This window comes from Arvicanthis niloticus, chromosome 19, assembly GCF_011762505.2.
Source record: "Arvicanthis niloticus isolate mArvNil1 chromosome 19, mArvNil1.pat.X, whole genome shotgun sequence".
In the NCBI taxonomy this organism is placed as follows: Eukaryota; Metazoa; Chordata; class Mammalia; order Rodentia; family Muridae; genus Arvicanthis; species Arvicanthis niloticus.
This window is the reverse complement of record NC_047676.1, coordinates 41,199,908-41,213,610: the sequence shown is the minus strand read 5'-3', so window position 1 is coordinate 41,213,610 and position 13,703 is coordinate 41,199,908. Positions and strand designations below refer to the sequence as shown.

Below are 13,703 nucleotides of genomic sequence, written 5' to 3'. Positions count from 1 at the left end.
TCATTATTGATGGAAAAATCAAAATTCTCCATGACAAATCCAAATTCACACAGAATCTCAACACAAATCCAGGACTTCAAAGAATAATTGGTGGAAAAATCCAACACAAGGAGGGAAACTACAACCTAGAAAAAACAAGAAGGTAATCTTCCAAAAGCCTTAAAAAGAAGGTAGCTACACAAACATATCTCCATGGCCAATAACAAAAATAACAGGAAACAACACTCATTTTTCCTTAATATCTCTTAATATCAATGGACTCAATTCTCCAGTAAAAAGACATAGACTATCAGACTGGATACGTAAGCAGGACCCAACATTTTGCTGCATTCAGGAAACTCACCTTTGTGAAAACGACAGGCACTACCTCAGAGTAAAAGGTTGGAAAACAATCTTCCAAGCAAATGGTCCCAAGAAACAAGCTGGAGTAGCAATTCTAATATCAAATAAAATCATTTTTCAACCAGAAGTAATCAAAAAAGATAAAGAAGGACACTTCATATTCATCAAAGGAAAAATGTACCAAGAGGAACTAGCAATTCTCAACATCTATGCCCCAAATGCAAGGGCACCCACATACATAAAAGAAACTTTACTAAAGCTTAAAGCATACATTGCACCCTATACAATAATAGTGGGAGATTTCAACACCCCACTCTCAACTATGGACAGATCATAGAAACAGAAACTAAACCGAGACACAATGAAACTAACAGAAGTTATGAACCAATTGGACTTAACTGACATCTATAGAACATTTCATCCTAAAACAAAAGAATATACTTTCTTCTCAGCACCCCATTGTACCTTCTCGAAAATAGACCATATAATTGGTCACAAAACAGGCCTCAACAGATACAAAAAGATTGAAATAATCCCTAGTACCTTATCAGACCACCATTGACTAAGACTCATCTTTGACATGGACAAAAACAACAGAAAGCCCACATATACTTGGAAACTGAACAATGCTCTACTCAATGATAACTTGGTCAAGGAAGAAATAAAGAAAGAAATAAAAGACTTCTTAGATTTAAATGAAAATAAGGACACATCATATCAAAACTTGTGGGACTCACTGAAAGCAGTACTAAGAGGAAAATTCATAGCTCTAAGTGCTCACAAAAAGAAATTGGAAAGAGCATACATTAACAACTTGACAGCACACCTGAAAGAGTTAGAACAAAAAGAAGCTAATATACCCAAGAGGAGTAGACGGCAGGAAATAATCAAACTCAGGGCTGAAATCAACCAAGCTGAAACAAAAAGAACTATACAAAATATCAACAAAACCAGGAGCTGGTTCTTTGAGAAAATCAACAAGATAGACAAACCCTTAGCCAGACTAACCAAAGGGCGCAGAGACAGTATTCAAATTAATAAAATCAGGACTGAAAAGGGAGACATAACAATAGAAACAGAGGAAATTAAAAATATCATCAGATCCTACTACAAAGGCCTATACTCAACAAAATTGGAAAATCTGGATGAAATGGACAATTTTCTAGATAGATACCAGGTACCAAAGTTAAACGAGGAGCAGATAAATCATCTAAACAGTCGCATAACCCCTAAAGAAATAGAAGCAGTCATTAAAAACCTCCCCACCAAAAAAAGTCCGGGACCAGATGGTTTTAGTGCAGAATTCTACCAGACCTTCCAGGAAGAACTAATACCAATTCTCTTCAAACTATTCCACAGAATAGAAACAGAAGGAAAAATACCCAATTCGTTCTATGAAGCTACAATTACGCTCATACCTAAGCCTCACAAAGACCCAACAAAGAAGAACTACAGACCAATCTCTCTTATGAATATCGATGCAAAAATACTCAATAAAATTCTTGCAAACCGAATCCAACAACACATCAAAGCAATCATCCATCATGATCAAGTAGGCTTTATCCCAGGAATGCAGGGATGGTTCAATATTCGGAAATCCATCAATGTAATCTACTACATAAATAAACTCAAAGAAAAAAACCACATGATCATCTCACTAGATGCTGAGAAAGCATTTGACAAAATACAACATCCCTTCATGTTAAAAGTCTTGGAAAGATTAGGAATTCAAGGTCCATACCTAAACATAGTAAAAGCAATATACAGCAAGCCAGTAGCCAACATTAAACTAAATGGAGAGAAACTTGAAGCAATCCCACTAAGATCAGGGACCAGACAAGGCTGCCCACTCTCACCCTACCTATTCAATATAGTACTGGAAGTCCTAGCTAGAGCAATTAGACAACAAAAGGAAGTCAAAGGGATACAAATAGGAAAGGAAGAAGTCAAAATTTCACTATTTGCGGATGATATGATAGTATACTTAAGCGACCCTAAAACTTCCACCAGAGAACTCCTAAACCTGATAAACAACTTCAGTAAAGTGGCTGGATATAAAATCAACTCAAACAAATCAGTAGCCTTCCTATACTCAAAAGATAAACAGGCTGAGAAAGAAATTAGGGAAATGACACCCTTCACAATAGCCACAAATAATATAAAATATCTTGGAGTGAATCTAACTAAGCAAGTGAAAGATCTGTATGACAAGAACTTCAAGTCTCTGAAGAAAGAAATTGAAGAAGATCTCAGAAGATGGAAAGACCTCCCATGCTCCTGGATTGGCAGGATTAATATAGTAAAAATGGCCATCTTGCCAAAAGCAATCTATAGATTCAATGCAATCCCCATCAAAATTCCAAATCAATTCTTCATAGAGATAGAAAGAGCAATTTGCAAATTTATTTGGAACAACAAAAAACCCAGGATAGCGAGAACTATTCTCAACAACAAAAGAACTTCTGGGGGAATCACCATCCCTGACCTCAAACTATACTACAGGGCAATAGTAATAAAAACTGCATGGTATTGGTACAGAGACAGACATGAAGATCAATGGAATAGAACTGAGGATCCAGAAATGAGCCCACATACCTATGGTCACTTGATCTTTGACAAAGGAGCTAAAACCATCCAGTGGAAAACGGACAGCATTTTCAGCAAATGGTGTTGGTTCATCTGGAGGTCAACATGTAAAAGGATGCAAATCGATCCATTCATATCTCCTTGTACAAAGCTCAAATCCAAGTGGATAAAAGACCTTCACTTAAAACCAGATACACTGAAACTAATAGAAGAGAAGGTGGGAAAGACCCTCGAATACCTAGGCACAGGGGAAAAGTTCCTGAACAGAACACCAATGGCTTATGCTCTAAGATCAAGAATTGACAAATGGGACCTCATCAAATTGCAAAGCTTCTGTAGGGCAAAGGACATTGTCAATAAGACAAATTGGCAACCAACAGATTGGGAAAAGATCCTAACCAATCCTACATCTGATAGAGGGCTAATATCCAAGATATACAAAGAACTCAAGAAATTATACTCCAGACAACCATATAACCCTATTAAAAAATGGGGTACAGATCTAAACAAAGAATTCTCAAAAGAGGAAACTCGAATGGCTGAGAAATACCTTAAGAAATGCTCCACATCCTTAGTCATCAGGGAAATGCAAATCAAAACAACCCTGAGATACCACTTCACACCAATCAGAATGGATAAGATCAAAAACTCAGGTGATAGTAGATGCTGGTGAGGATGCGGAGAAAGAGGAACACTCCTCCATTGTTGGTGGGATTGCAAGCTGGTACAACCACTCTGGAAATCAGTCTGGCGGTTCCTCAGAAAGCTGGACATAGCATTACCTGAGGATCCAGCTATAGCACTCCTGGGCATATACCCAGAAGATGCTCCAACATGTAATAAAGACACATGCTCCACTATGTTCATAGCAGCCTTATTTATGATAGCCAGAAGCTGGAAAGAACCAAGATGTCCCTCAACAGAGGAATGGATACAAAAATGTGGTACATCTACACAATGGAGTATTACTCAGCTATTAAAAATAATGAATTCGAGAAATTTTTAGGTAAATGGATGGATCTAGAAATTATCATCTTGAGTGAGTTAACCCAATCCCAAAAGAACACACAGGGTATTTACTCACTGTTAAGCGGATGTTAGCCCCAAAGCTAGGATTAGCGAAGACCCAACCAGCAGACCACATGAATCTCATGAAGAAGGAAGACCAAGTGGGGATGCCTCAGTACTACTTAGAACGAGAACAAAAATGCTCAAGGGAGCAAATACGGAAACAAAACATGGGACAGAAACTGAAGGAGGGGCTATCAGGAGACCACTCCACCTCGGTATTCATCCCATGTACAGCCACCTAAGCTAAACACTGTTGTGGATGGCTGGAAGTGCATAATCTGAGGAACATGATATAGCTGTCTCCTTAGAGGTCTGCCAAAGACTAACACACTCAGAGGACGATGCTCACAGTTAACCACTGATATGATCAGGGGTTTCCCAATAGAGAACTTAGAGAGAGGACTGAAGGAGCGGAAAGGGTTCAAGACCCCAGGAGGAAAGCAACAATACCAAAAACCAGAGCCCCCCAGGGTCTAAACCACCAGCCAGGGAACACATAGGGAGGGACCCAAGACTCCAGAGGTATATGTAGGGGAGGATGGCCTTGTCGGACATAGGTGGGAGAGGAGTTTCTTGGTCCCATTAAAAAATAAACACAGAGTGAGGGGGAATGTGAGGGTGGGGAGGGGATAGTTGGGGGGGTAGGTGCGGTCACTGCCTCATAGAAACATGAGGAGGGGGATGGGATGCAGGGTTTCTGGGTGGTGGGAGGAAGTGGGGTTAGGGGATAAAACCTGAAATGTAAATATTACAACCAATTTTAAAAAGGGGGGGGGAAGAAAAGTTGTTAGAACCAACATCTTTAAAAAAAATGTCAGCCCCGGGGGGGGGGAGGGGATTTTTTTTTCCCCCTGATACTAAAACTTGTTCTGAGAATTGTATATTGCAGAATACACAGCCTTGGTGTATCTACTCATCAAGTATACAGAGCAGACCTGCCCAAACCTCTGATGTCCTGGAATTCCATCTGGATTCAGTGAAGACACAGCATCAGAGGATTATCAACTTACTCTTCTCCCCACCCCTCTTCTAATATCTCAACGCCCATAATCAGCCTGAAGAAGTTACAGAAGAGTCAGCGCCCCTATTCCCTGAGCTTGGGGACTAATGTGGTTAATAATGGTCTGTCTTTCTAGGGAAAAGTAGTGGTTTTGTTGGAACAGGGAGGATTAGCTAGGACTTATTGCAGAGCCATAACCTATTGGTAGAAATCTGTATAATTATTATCAAGATGAAGTTATAATTTCTTAAATGGTACAAAATTTACTTTGATTTCAAATTTAAGGTTTTCATTGGTACGAGCTCCTTATTAATACAAAAGTGAGATGAATATTGATACTCTCATGGGCAATGTGCCTGTATAACACATTTAGGAATACAAGGCCTAGACCCAGTCCTTCCTTAACTTTTTTAACTGATATGGGATGGTTAACCTATGAGTTAAGGGACTATAGCAAATTTATGGCTTTGAGTTAATTGTTAGGAGGTTAACCATATTTTATTTAGAAATAGCCAAGAGGAGTGAACAGACAACAGTCCAGGTGACCTTACATGGATAGTTGGTTTTCAAAACGTCAGAAGTCCATAGAATTGACACTACAAAAATTTATATAAATGTCCATTCTGATTAGAGACCTGTCTGCTCCTGACAGCTTCCTGTTGTGGATTCTAAGAAGAAATTGAGCATCCTTGGAGTTACTCCAGTTGAGTGGTGACAGCCACTAGGCAAGAATTGCCTCTTTCCATCTACAGACTAACTACTGTCCTGAAGAGGACACACATGCAGAATAGTCGACTGATTGTATCTGCCCAGACAGAGTAATCAGCCCTTAATAATCCTGCATCACTAAGGTCTGTCAGATGACTCTGGGCCAGAAGGCTGAAGATTTGATGCTCGAACATTCGGTAGTATAGGGGCTTCTCAGGTGTTCAGAGGTCTCTATAAATTGGCTAAGTTTTAGAAGCTATGTTTAGTGCTTCCCATAACTTCAGTTAACTCAGTCATTCTGGATTTCTGACGGGGTTGAAGACCCATAGTCTCATAGCCAATCCTGGCTATTTACTTTGAGAGAAAAGATCTGAGTAGATAGTTTTCAGCTGACATTCATTATAAAGCAAAAAAAAAAAAAAAAAAAAAAAAAAAAAAAAAAAAAAAGCCAGGATCAAAAGTAAGTGTTTTAGTTAGAAGAGATGACAGAGGTTCTGGTTAGTCAACAAAATGATGGACTGGGTATTAGAACTATCTTATACTTCACTGGTACAATTAGGAATAAGTATGCTCTAACTGTATTTTGAGAGAAAAGTTTTACTTTAACAGGAAGAGTGATATGTAGGAGGAGCTAAGTGGGAAGGAGTACTGAGAGGAAGAGATGGAGTAAGGAGAGGAGAAGATGAAGGAGAGGAGAAGCTAGGTGATGAGAGAGAGAAAGAGAGAGGGGACATGGAGGCAGATGTTCACAGGTCTCCACCAGTCAAAGATAGTCTTTATATCTAGGTTGGGTATTGGATTACCCTTCTGATTGAGCATTACCAAACTTATAAATCCTTTGATTAACATTTAAAAAAAATTGTATAAAAGCAAAAAGGAAAGGGGGGCATGGGACAGGGGTTTTCTAGGGAGGGGAAATGGGGAAAGGGGATGGCATCTTAAATGTAAATAAAATAAAATGAAAAAAAAAAAAAAAAAAAAAAACGCTGAGAAGAGGAGGTTGGGGAAGGGAGACAGATCTTGGTACTTGTGAACCCAGAAGTGTTTTTATTTTTTAAGGTATTAAAATAAATTATAGTAACTATCTGAAAAAAAAAAATACTGTAGGAAAATCCTCGGTATTTTAATGAAGGCAAGAAAAAGAAACTAAAGGTTACCTAAAATAAGTAAGTACAACAAAACCATCCTTATTTGCAGAATCAAACAAAGGAAACTTTCAACTACTAAAATAACTAAGTGATTTGACTATTTCACTTGAAAAGACCGTTACTTACTCAGCACACACAGTTTTTCCCGCTGATGTATGAGCAGACACTAACACAGACTGATTATTATCAACACACTGAATGGCTTCTCTTTGGAAAGCATCAAGAATGAATGGGTATTCCTGTAAAAGCAAATTAACAGACACATGAGAATGCTAAACTACCTAAAACACACTTAAAATGAAAAGAAGGACTCTTTCCACAGCAGTCTAGGATTCCTTATGATTCCACTCCCACTTAGAAGGGAAAAGAAGACTACGAAACAAGTTTATCAGACAGTACAGGCCTTAATCTGCTGTTTAACTTTGGCATTATATTCTATTAGTGGTTACATTTAAATTATACACTTTGTGGTACAGTACAACACATTTTCCACATATCATAAACCTTCATAATCCCACACAATAGGTGCATGTATAACTTCCTAGATGAATCTCTGAGGTTCTATAAGTGAAATTCCTAGCATTACTCAGCAAAGGCAGAGAAATACTTTCTTAGACTAAGAATTCATGCTTTTTCTCCAGGCTTCCTTTTATAGAGAAAGTTCCTTTAAGAAATAAGCCTCATTCTTTTAACCTTTAAAGACTTTTTAAAAGTCTAATAAATAGTTTGAAGCAAGAGGTGTACACATGTAACCCCACTATGCAGGACTCTTTGAGGCCCCTTTGGACAACTGGGAAGATAACATCAGACTAAACAAACTAGGTTCTGGCTTCCTCAGAAGCTGCTGAACGGTTAAACCATCAGAAAAACATACACTCTTGAAATTTTTTCTCTAAAAGGCTGACAAATTAGAATCTTTGAAAAAGGTGGTAAGCAGTTTTAAAACCTTACCACATCATCATGGCTTCTAGCATAAGGTTTGTCACTCAGTTCTCACTGTTATGCTATAGTAGATTTCTTCATAGCACACAAACAAGTACATTTAAAAATCTCATTTGAAATGTTTTCTTTTTCAGAATCTTACACAACTTCCAAAGAGTACCATACCGACCTTCGCTGCCTTCCCCACTCGAGGTTTAAGTGGGACATAATCCTCATCTGCAGGAAGAGCAACCTGGTGTCGAAACCCAAGAAGAAAACAAGATATGAGCATTAGAATTCCAGACTCCAAACCCAATGATGGTTTAGAGAATAAGAATGATCAACAAGTTAGTCTTACATGCTAGAAGATCAGCTGACTACGAGAACAAGGGAAAAAGTTAATTACAACACACAAAAAATCCTCTTAGCGCTGGTCTAATGGCAATGTAACTGAAAACATGCACCATTATTTTCCTGTAGAAACTGCTCATTAAAATCTAAAATAGATTGACAACCTATCACAGCTATTATCATCTTTCCCATACCTAATGTACATACAATAAATGGTGCTCAAAAAAAAAAAAAAAACCAGAAAACATACAAAATGGGAGAGCATCAATAAAACAAAAGTCTATGAAATAAAGTGATATTCCCTATCACCAGATTCCCAAGTATAAGTATTAGTACCAGAATGCTTGCTTCTAACTGTGTAAGAGTCTAACTTCAATAAAAATTAAATGGATGATGTTAAAAGCCTTTGAAGAAATCTACTATAAAATAGTAAGAAAAATCAGTAAGCTCATTAGCATCAAGATAACGTATTCAGTTTTAGAAAAGATTAGCTAGAAATTGACTGTAACTTTAAAAAGTAAACTCATGATCTTCCTGCCTTGGCCTCCTTTAGCAAATTCTACTACTGTGTGCTACCACAACCATGGAGCACAGAAAGGACAGCAGGCTCTGATCAGCAGTTCTCAATCTGAGGGTCATAAGCCCACTGCAGGTCAAATGATCCTTTCACGGTGGCCACCTAGGACCATCAGAACACAGTATTCACATTACGGTTCATAACAGTATCAAAATTACGGTTATGAAGTAGTAATGAAAATAACTTCATGGTTAGGGCTCACCACAGCATTAGGAAGGCTGAGAACAGTAGACTGCTGTCTGTATGCAGGTGAGGACAGGCTAGAGCCTGAGATTGGGCAGTGGAAAAAGAAGGTGGGCTTTTAGAGAGGGGTGGAGAGAGACAGAGAGACAGAGAGGAGACGGAGGCGAGGACACAAGATGGAGCCTATAGGAGAAGATGAACCTGATCCATGTGCTTGAAAGAATCACAGGTAGCTATGGATATCACAGAAGGACAACAGAGTAATGTAGGGTACATTTGCCCCATCTAGGTGTGCAGCTTGTGTTTATATCAATTGAGTTTTAAGTTCTTTGTGTGGGCATTTTTGGGGTTGAGAATTTACTGTTATAAATCTGAGATATAAACTATAAGCCTCTGGAGATTTCTTTATACAGGGATTGAGGTTTAGAACCAATCTTGGCAGACTAGCTGCAGGGGATGGATGACTGGGAAGGAGAGTGGTTTGAAGGCAAGTGAACCACAGGAAATTGGGCGGACTGCCACTTGAGGAAGTAGGGAGACTGCTGTTGCTGGTGAGAGCTGGTGACAGCATGGATTGTTTTTTAATATTACACACTACGTGCTCTGGATTCCTTTTCTTTTTTGTAAAAGCAAGAGCATTGTATGGGATCTAAATAAAATAAGTACTGAAAATGATTAATTAGCCATTAAATCTCACAGCCTCAAATGGGATGTCTCCCTTGAGGCCTTCTAAATCAACATGAGCAAAGCTCATATGAGCTCAGAGACTGAAGCGGCAGCACTTGGCCCACAGGGGTCTGTACCAGGTCCTCTGTACTTATGTTATGGCTTCCAGTTTAGTGTTTCTTTTTTCTTTTTCTTTCTTTCTTTTTTTTTTTTGGGGGGGGGGGGTTTCGAGACAGGGTTTCTCTGTGTAGTCCTGGCTATCCTGGAACTCACTCTGTAGACCAGGCTGGCCTTGAACTCAGAAATCCGCCTGCCTCTGCCTCCCAAGTGCTGGGATTAAAGGTGTGCGCCACCACCGCCCGGCCAGTTTAGTGTTTCTATGGGACTCCTGAGAATGTGGACAAGTGGGTCTCTAATTATTCTGCCTTCTCTTGGGTTCTTTTCCTTCTGTTGCTTTGTCTTGTTCAACTTTGATGTGACAGTTTCTGTTTTGTCTATTTTATTTTGCTGTATTTTTTTAATGAATGAGAGAGAGAGAGAGGGAGGGAGGGAGGGAGGGAAGGAAGGAAGGAAGGAAGGAAGGAAGGAAGGAAGGAAGGAAGGAAGGAAGGAAACCTAGCCACTGACATAAAGGTTAACAATTGAACTGTTACTTATACCTGCCAGGAGAGAGAAAGTCAGTTTTCTCCAATGGAGTGAGACTGAGTATATCAACTACTCCATGGCAGGCCTCATGTTCAGAAGTAGTTGACCAACATTTACTGAACTCCACAGTTTTGGGGGGTGGTTTTACTTGGTTACAGTTTGGTGCTTTGTTTTTATTCCTTTTGGATGGTGGTTTATTTTGTTTTCTTTGTTACCGGAGCTTAGTTGTTATATTGGGTTTTTGAGAAAGAACTTAAAGTTGGGTGGGTTAGGGAGAGGAAAGAATCTGAGAAGACTTTGGGGGGGGGGAGATATGATCAAAATATATTTACATTTAAAAATTGTTTTAAGTACTAAAAAATAGAATAAAAAAAAAGTAAAGGAATGTAACTTGGTACTACATGCCTTTAAGGCCAGTACTCAGGAGAGGCAGGTGGATCTCTGTGAGTTTGAGGCCAGCCTGATCTACACAGTCAATTTTGAGACAACCAGAGCTACATAGACCCTGTCTAAAACAACAATAACAACAACAACAAAGGAACAAAACCAGCATGGTACTGGCTCAAGGATACATGTAAACAGAATAAAAAACTCTAAAACAAACACACACATTTAGTTACCAGACTCATCTCTAGAGAAGACTTTTGACAAAAGTTCTGTAGAGATGAAGTAAGATACAACCAAGAACACTGTCAGATTAATCACTGTGTACATAGCACAGATAATGCCTTGTCCTCTCGGTAGATATGACAGGACAGCTGGGCTTGCTACAGAGATTACACTCCAACTTGACATCTTCAAGCAACACCATGAGGGAAGACACAAGGTATGTGACGAGAAAGTGACAAAATCAGGGGTGGAGGGTAGGGCAAAAAAGATAACTATGGAGCACAGAAGGAGCTTCTGGCCTCTTCAGAGCAGGCTCTAGATTGTGAGACAGAGCACTGGCCAGGGTCTAAAGTACTGAAAGTTATCTATCAACTGGCCACTGAATCTCACATAGGACCATTTCTCAAAAAAAAGAGACTTTGAGCAGAAAAACAAACTAAACTGGTAAGGTTCTAAATCCACACAAATGTCATTTTTATTAATCTAGAATTTTTCTCCACTCATTTAACAGAGTGTTTGTTTGTTTGCATACAGGATTTCTCTTTGTGTTAGCCTGACTGTCCTGAAACTTGCTCTGTTGACCAGGATGGCTTTGAATTCATAGAGATGTGCTCTACCTCCCAAGTGCTAGGATTAAAAACACTCACCACCACCACCACCACCCGGCAAGAATACTTTTAATATTTTATTTATTGCCATAAGAATGCATGTGTGCCTCAGTACAGTGAGGTGGTCAGCTCTCCTTCTACCCTGGGTTCAGAGACTGAACTCAGGTTGCCTAGTTTGCATGCCAAGCTCTTTTATTCATGGAGTTATCTTGCAGGTCTAGCCTGATATAAAGTTTCATTTTAATGATAAAAGGTTTAGTAGAATAAAATATATAATTACATTCTACCCTATGTGTATACATTCTCATTTCTAAATGGATACTATAATCCATCAGTGGTCATTATCTAGTAACAATCTATTAGTCATGAAGCATAACATGAAATAGCAGGTAAACTGCAAAAACAGTGCTGGTAACTTCAAGAGTATGAGAATAAATAAGTCTTCAACGCTAACTTTGTGCTTGTAATTTCCCTATTTTTTAATATAATCTTTATAGTTATTCCATGGAAGAAAATCTCATTGTTCTAAATTTACAAATTAAATAGACAATGTTCAAAGAGGTTAAAAAAATGTACCCAAGATTATAGTTTGGAGAAATGCTGAGGTAGCATTTGAACGCAAGGGCTCTTCACAGCGCTACACAGCTCTTCCACCACATTACATACATCCCACAGAAATGACCTGATTCCAGGCCTTTAGTGCTAAACAGCTGCTGATCATCACATGAAGCAGTACAAAGAACACCAGCATTGGTAATGCTAACCTGTTATGAGACGTTTGTACTTACCTCATGTGTACAGCCTTCAACTGTTTCAACTGACTGTACCTTGACTCTGGGCATCAAGTCTGCCAAGCTAAAAAAGTTATTAAAATGACATAAATTATTTTCAATAATTAGATCATAAGCCTCCTATCTGCACTGCTAAACAAAATGACACTGCTCAACTATAATACTGTAAATCCAAACTATTCTACCTATTATAAATATTCAGAGAAGTCATGTGACTTAAGTTGAGCTGAAAACTCAAAATGCTAAGATCATCTTTTGTTATAAATATGTAACAGATTATTATATAGATTATTCAACAAATATCAGCTTAGCTCCAATATTTTGGATAAAAACTACTTCTTCAAAGTACTGTCACTACCTCAAAACACAAAGCTGATTTAAGGTATAAACTATAAATTTAAATTTATATGTTGCTATAATTTATAGAGCTATTCATCTGGCCCTACCCTATGCAGAACTAGGCTCTCTGAACTCTGAGAGAACAAAACTATAAATAAATTAGGCATATTTCTATACTAGACTCACTATTTTTGTATTATATTTGTGATATTTACTTTAAGACAATAAATATATTTTTAGTAAAAATCCAAAAGTTCCAACAATAGGTGTTAAGAAATTTTAAATTACAATTATTTTGCAACCTATTGCACTACTGTGGGCAACTGGCACCATCCCAAGTTTTTCAGTTACATCTGTAGCACCATTTACAATAGATATTTAGTAGCTATAATAGTCTAAACTGGTTAAGGAAAGTCAAAATTGTAAACAGCATTACTGCAGTGTCAACCAGGTCAACCAAAAATATTGGTATCAGGAATAAAAGTTCCAGCTTTAAAAATTTGACAAATACAGATATCAGAAAATTTTTATTCAGAGACATCCAAGGGTCTCGTTTATCAAAAACAGATTTAGCATCACAGCCATGGTACTACTTGTAGCAATGAAAACCTAATCTCTTTGAATATTTATACATACTTATTACCACCACTGGGTCAGTGTTACTCTTCATCATGAGACATCTGTATGTAAAGAAACAATATCTTTTTTTGCCTAAGAAAACAAGTCTTCAAATATTTTCCCCGAATTGGATTTTCAAGTATCAAAAGATGAATCATTTCTGTCTTCTAATTATCCATATTTAAACAGCCATTCTATATTTTCATGCTTATAAAATTATAAAATAACACAATTTTTAAAATATCATGCATCTATCAAATTAAGAGTAACTAACTTTATGACTGTAGAAATACTACCTTAAATCTTCATTAACTGAGTCCTCTATCCTGGGTTTCTTGCCAAAAATAGGTTCATCTGTGCCTTCAACATCTAGATCTCTCTTGTTTTTCCCACCACTGGCTGATTCTGATTGTAATTTGGTATCTAGTCGTTTCCTGAAAAAAGCAAGCAGTTTAGAAATAACTCCACAGTATCAGTTGCAATTTTAAAATAACCCCATATTATTTAATATAGTATACATACTTAGCAAAGTCATCTTTT

General features: G+C 38.0%; 1 protein-coding gene across 1 annotated transcript in view; it reads right to left on the bottom strand.

Annotated features, from left to right (window-relative positions):
• Mtrex (Mtr4 exosome RNA helicase) overlaps nt 1–13,703 on the bottom strand; it is a 68,550-nt gene that overhangs the window by 49,693 nt on the left and 5,154 nt on the right. The window contains exons 2-5 of the mRNA XM_034523325.2: nt 13,460–13,597; nt 12,204–12,270; nt 7,967–8,029; nt 6,982–7,094 (exon numbers count right to left, since the gene is read on the bottom strand). Of these exons, the coding sequence (XP_034379216.1) occupies nt 6,982–7,094; nt 7,967–8,029; nt 12,204–12,270; nt 13,460–13,597 (381 nt within the window). The remainder of the gene's footprint in view (nt 1–6,981; nt 7,095–7,966; nt 8,030–12,203; nt 12,271–13,459; nt 13,598–13,703) is intronic.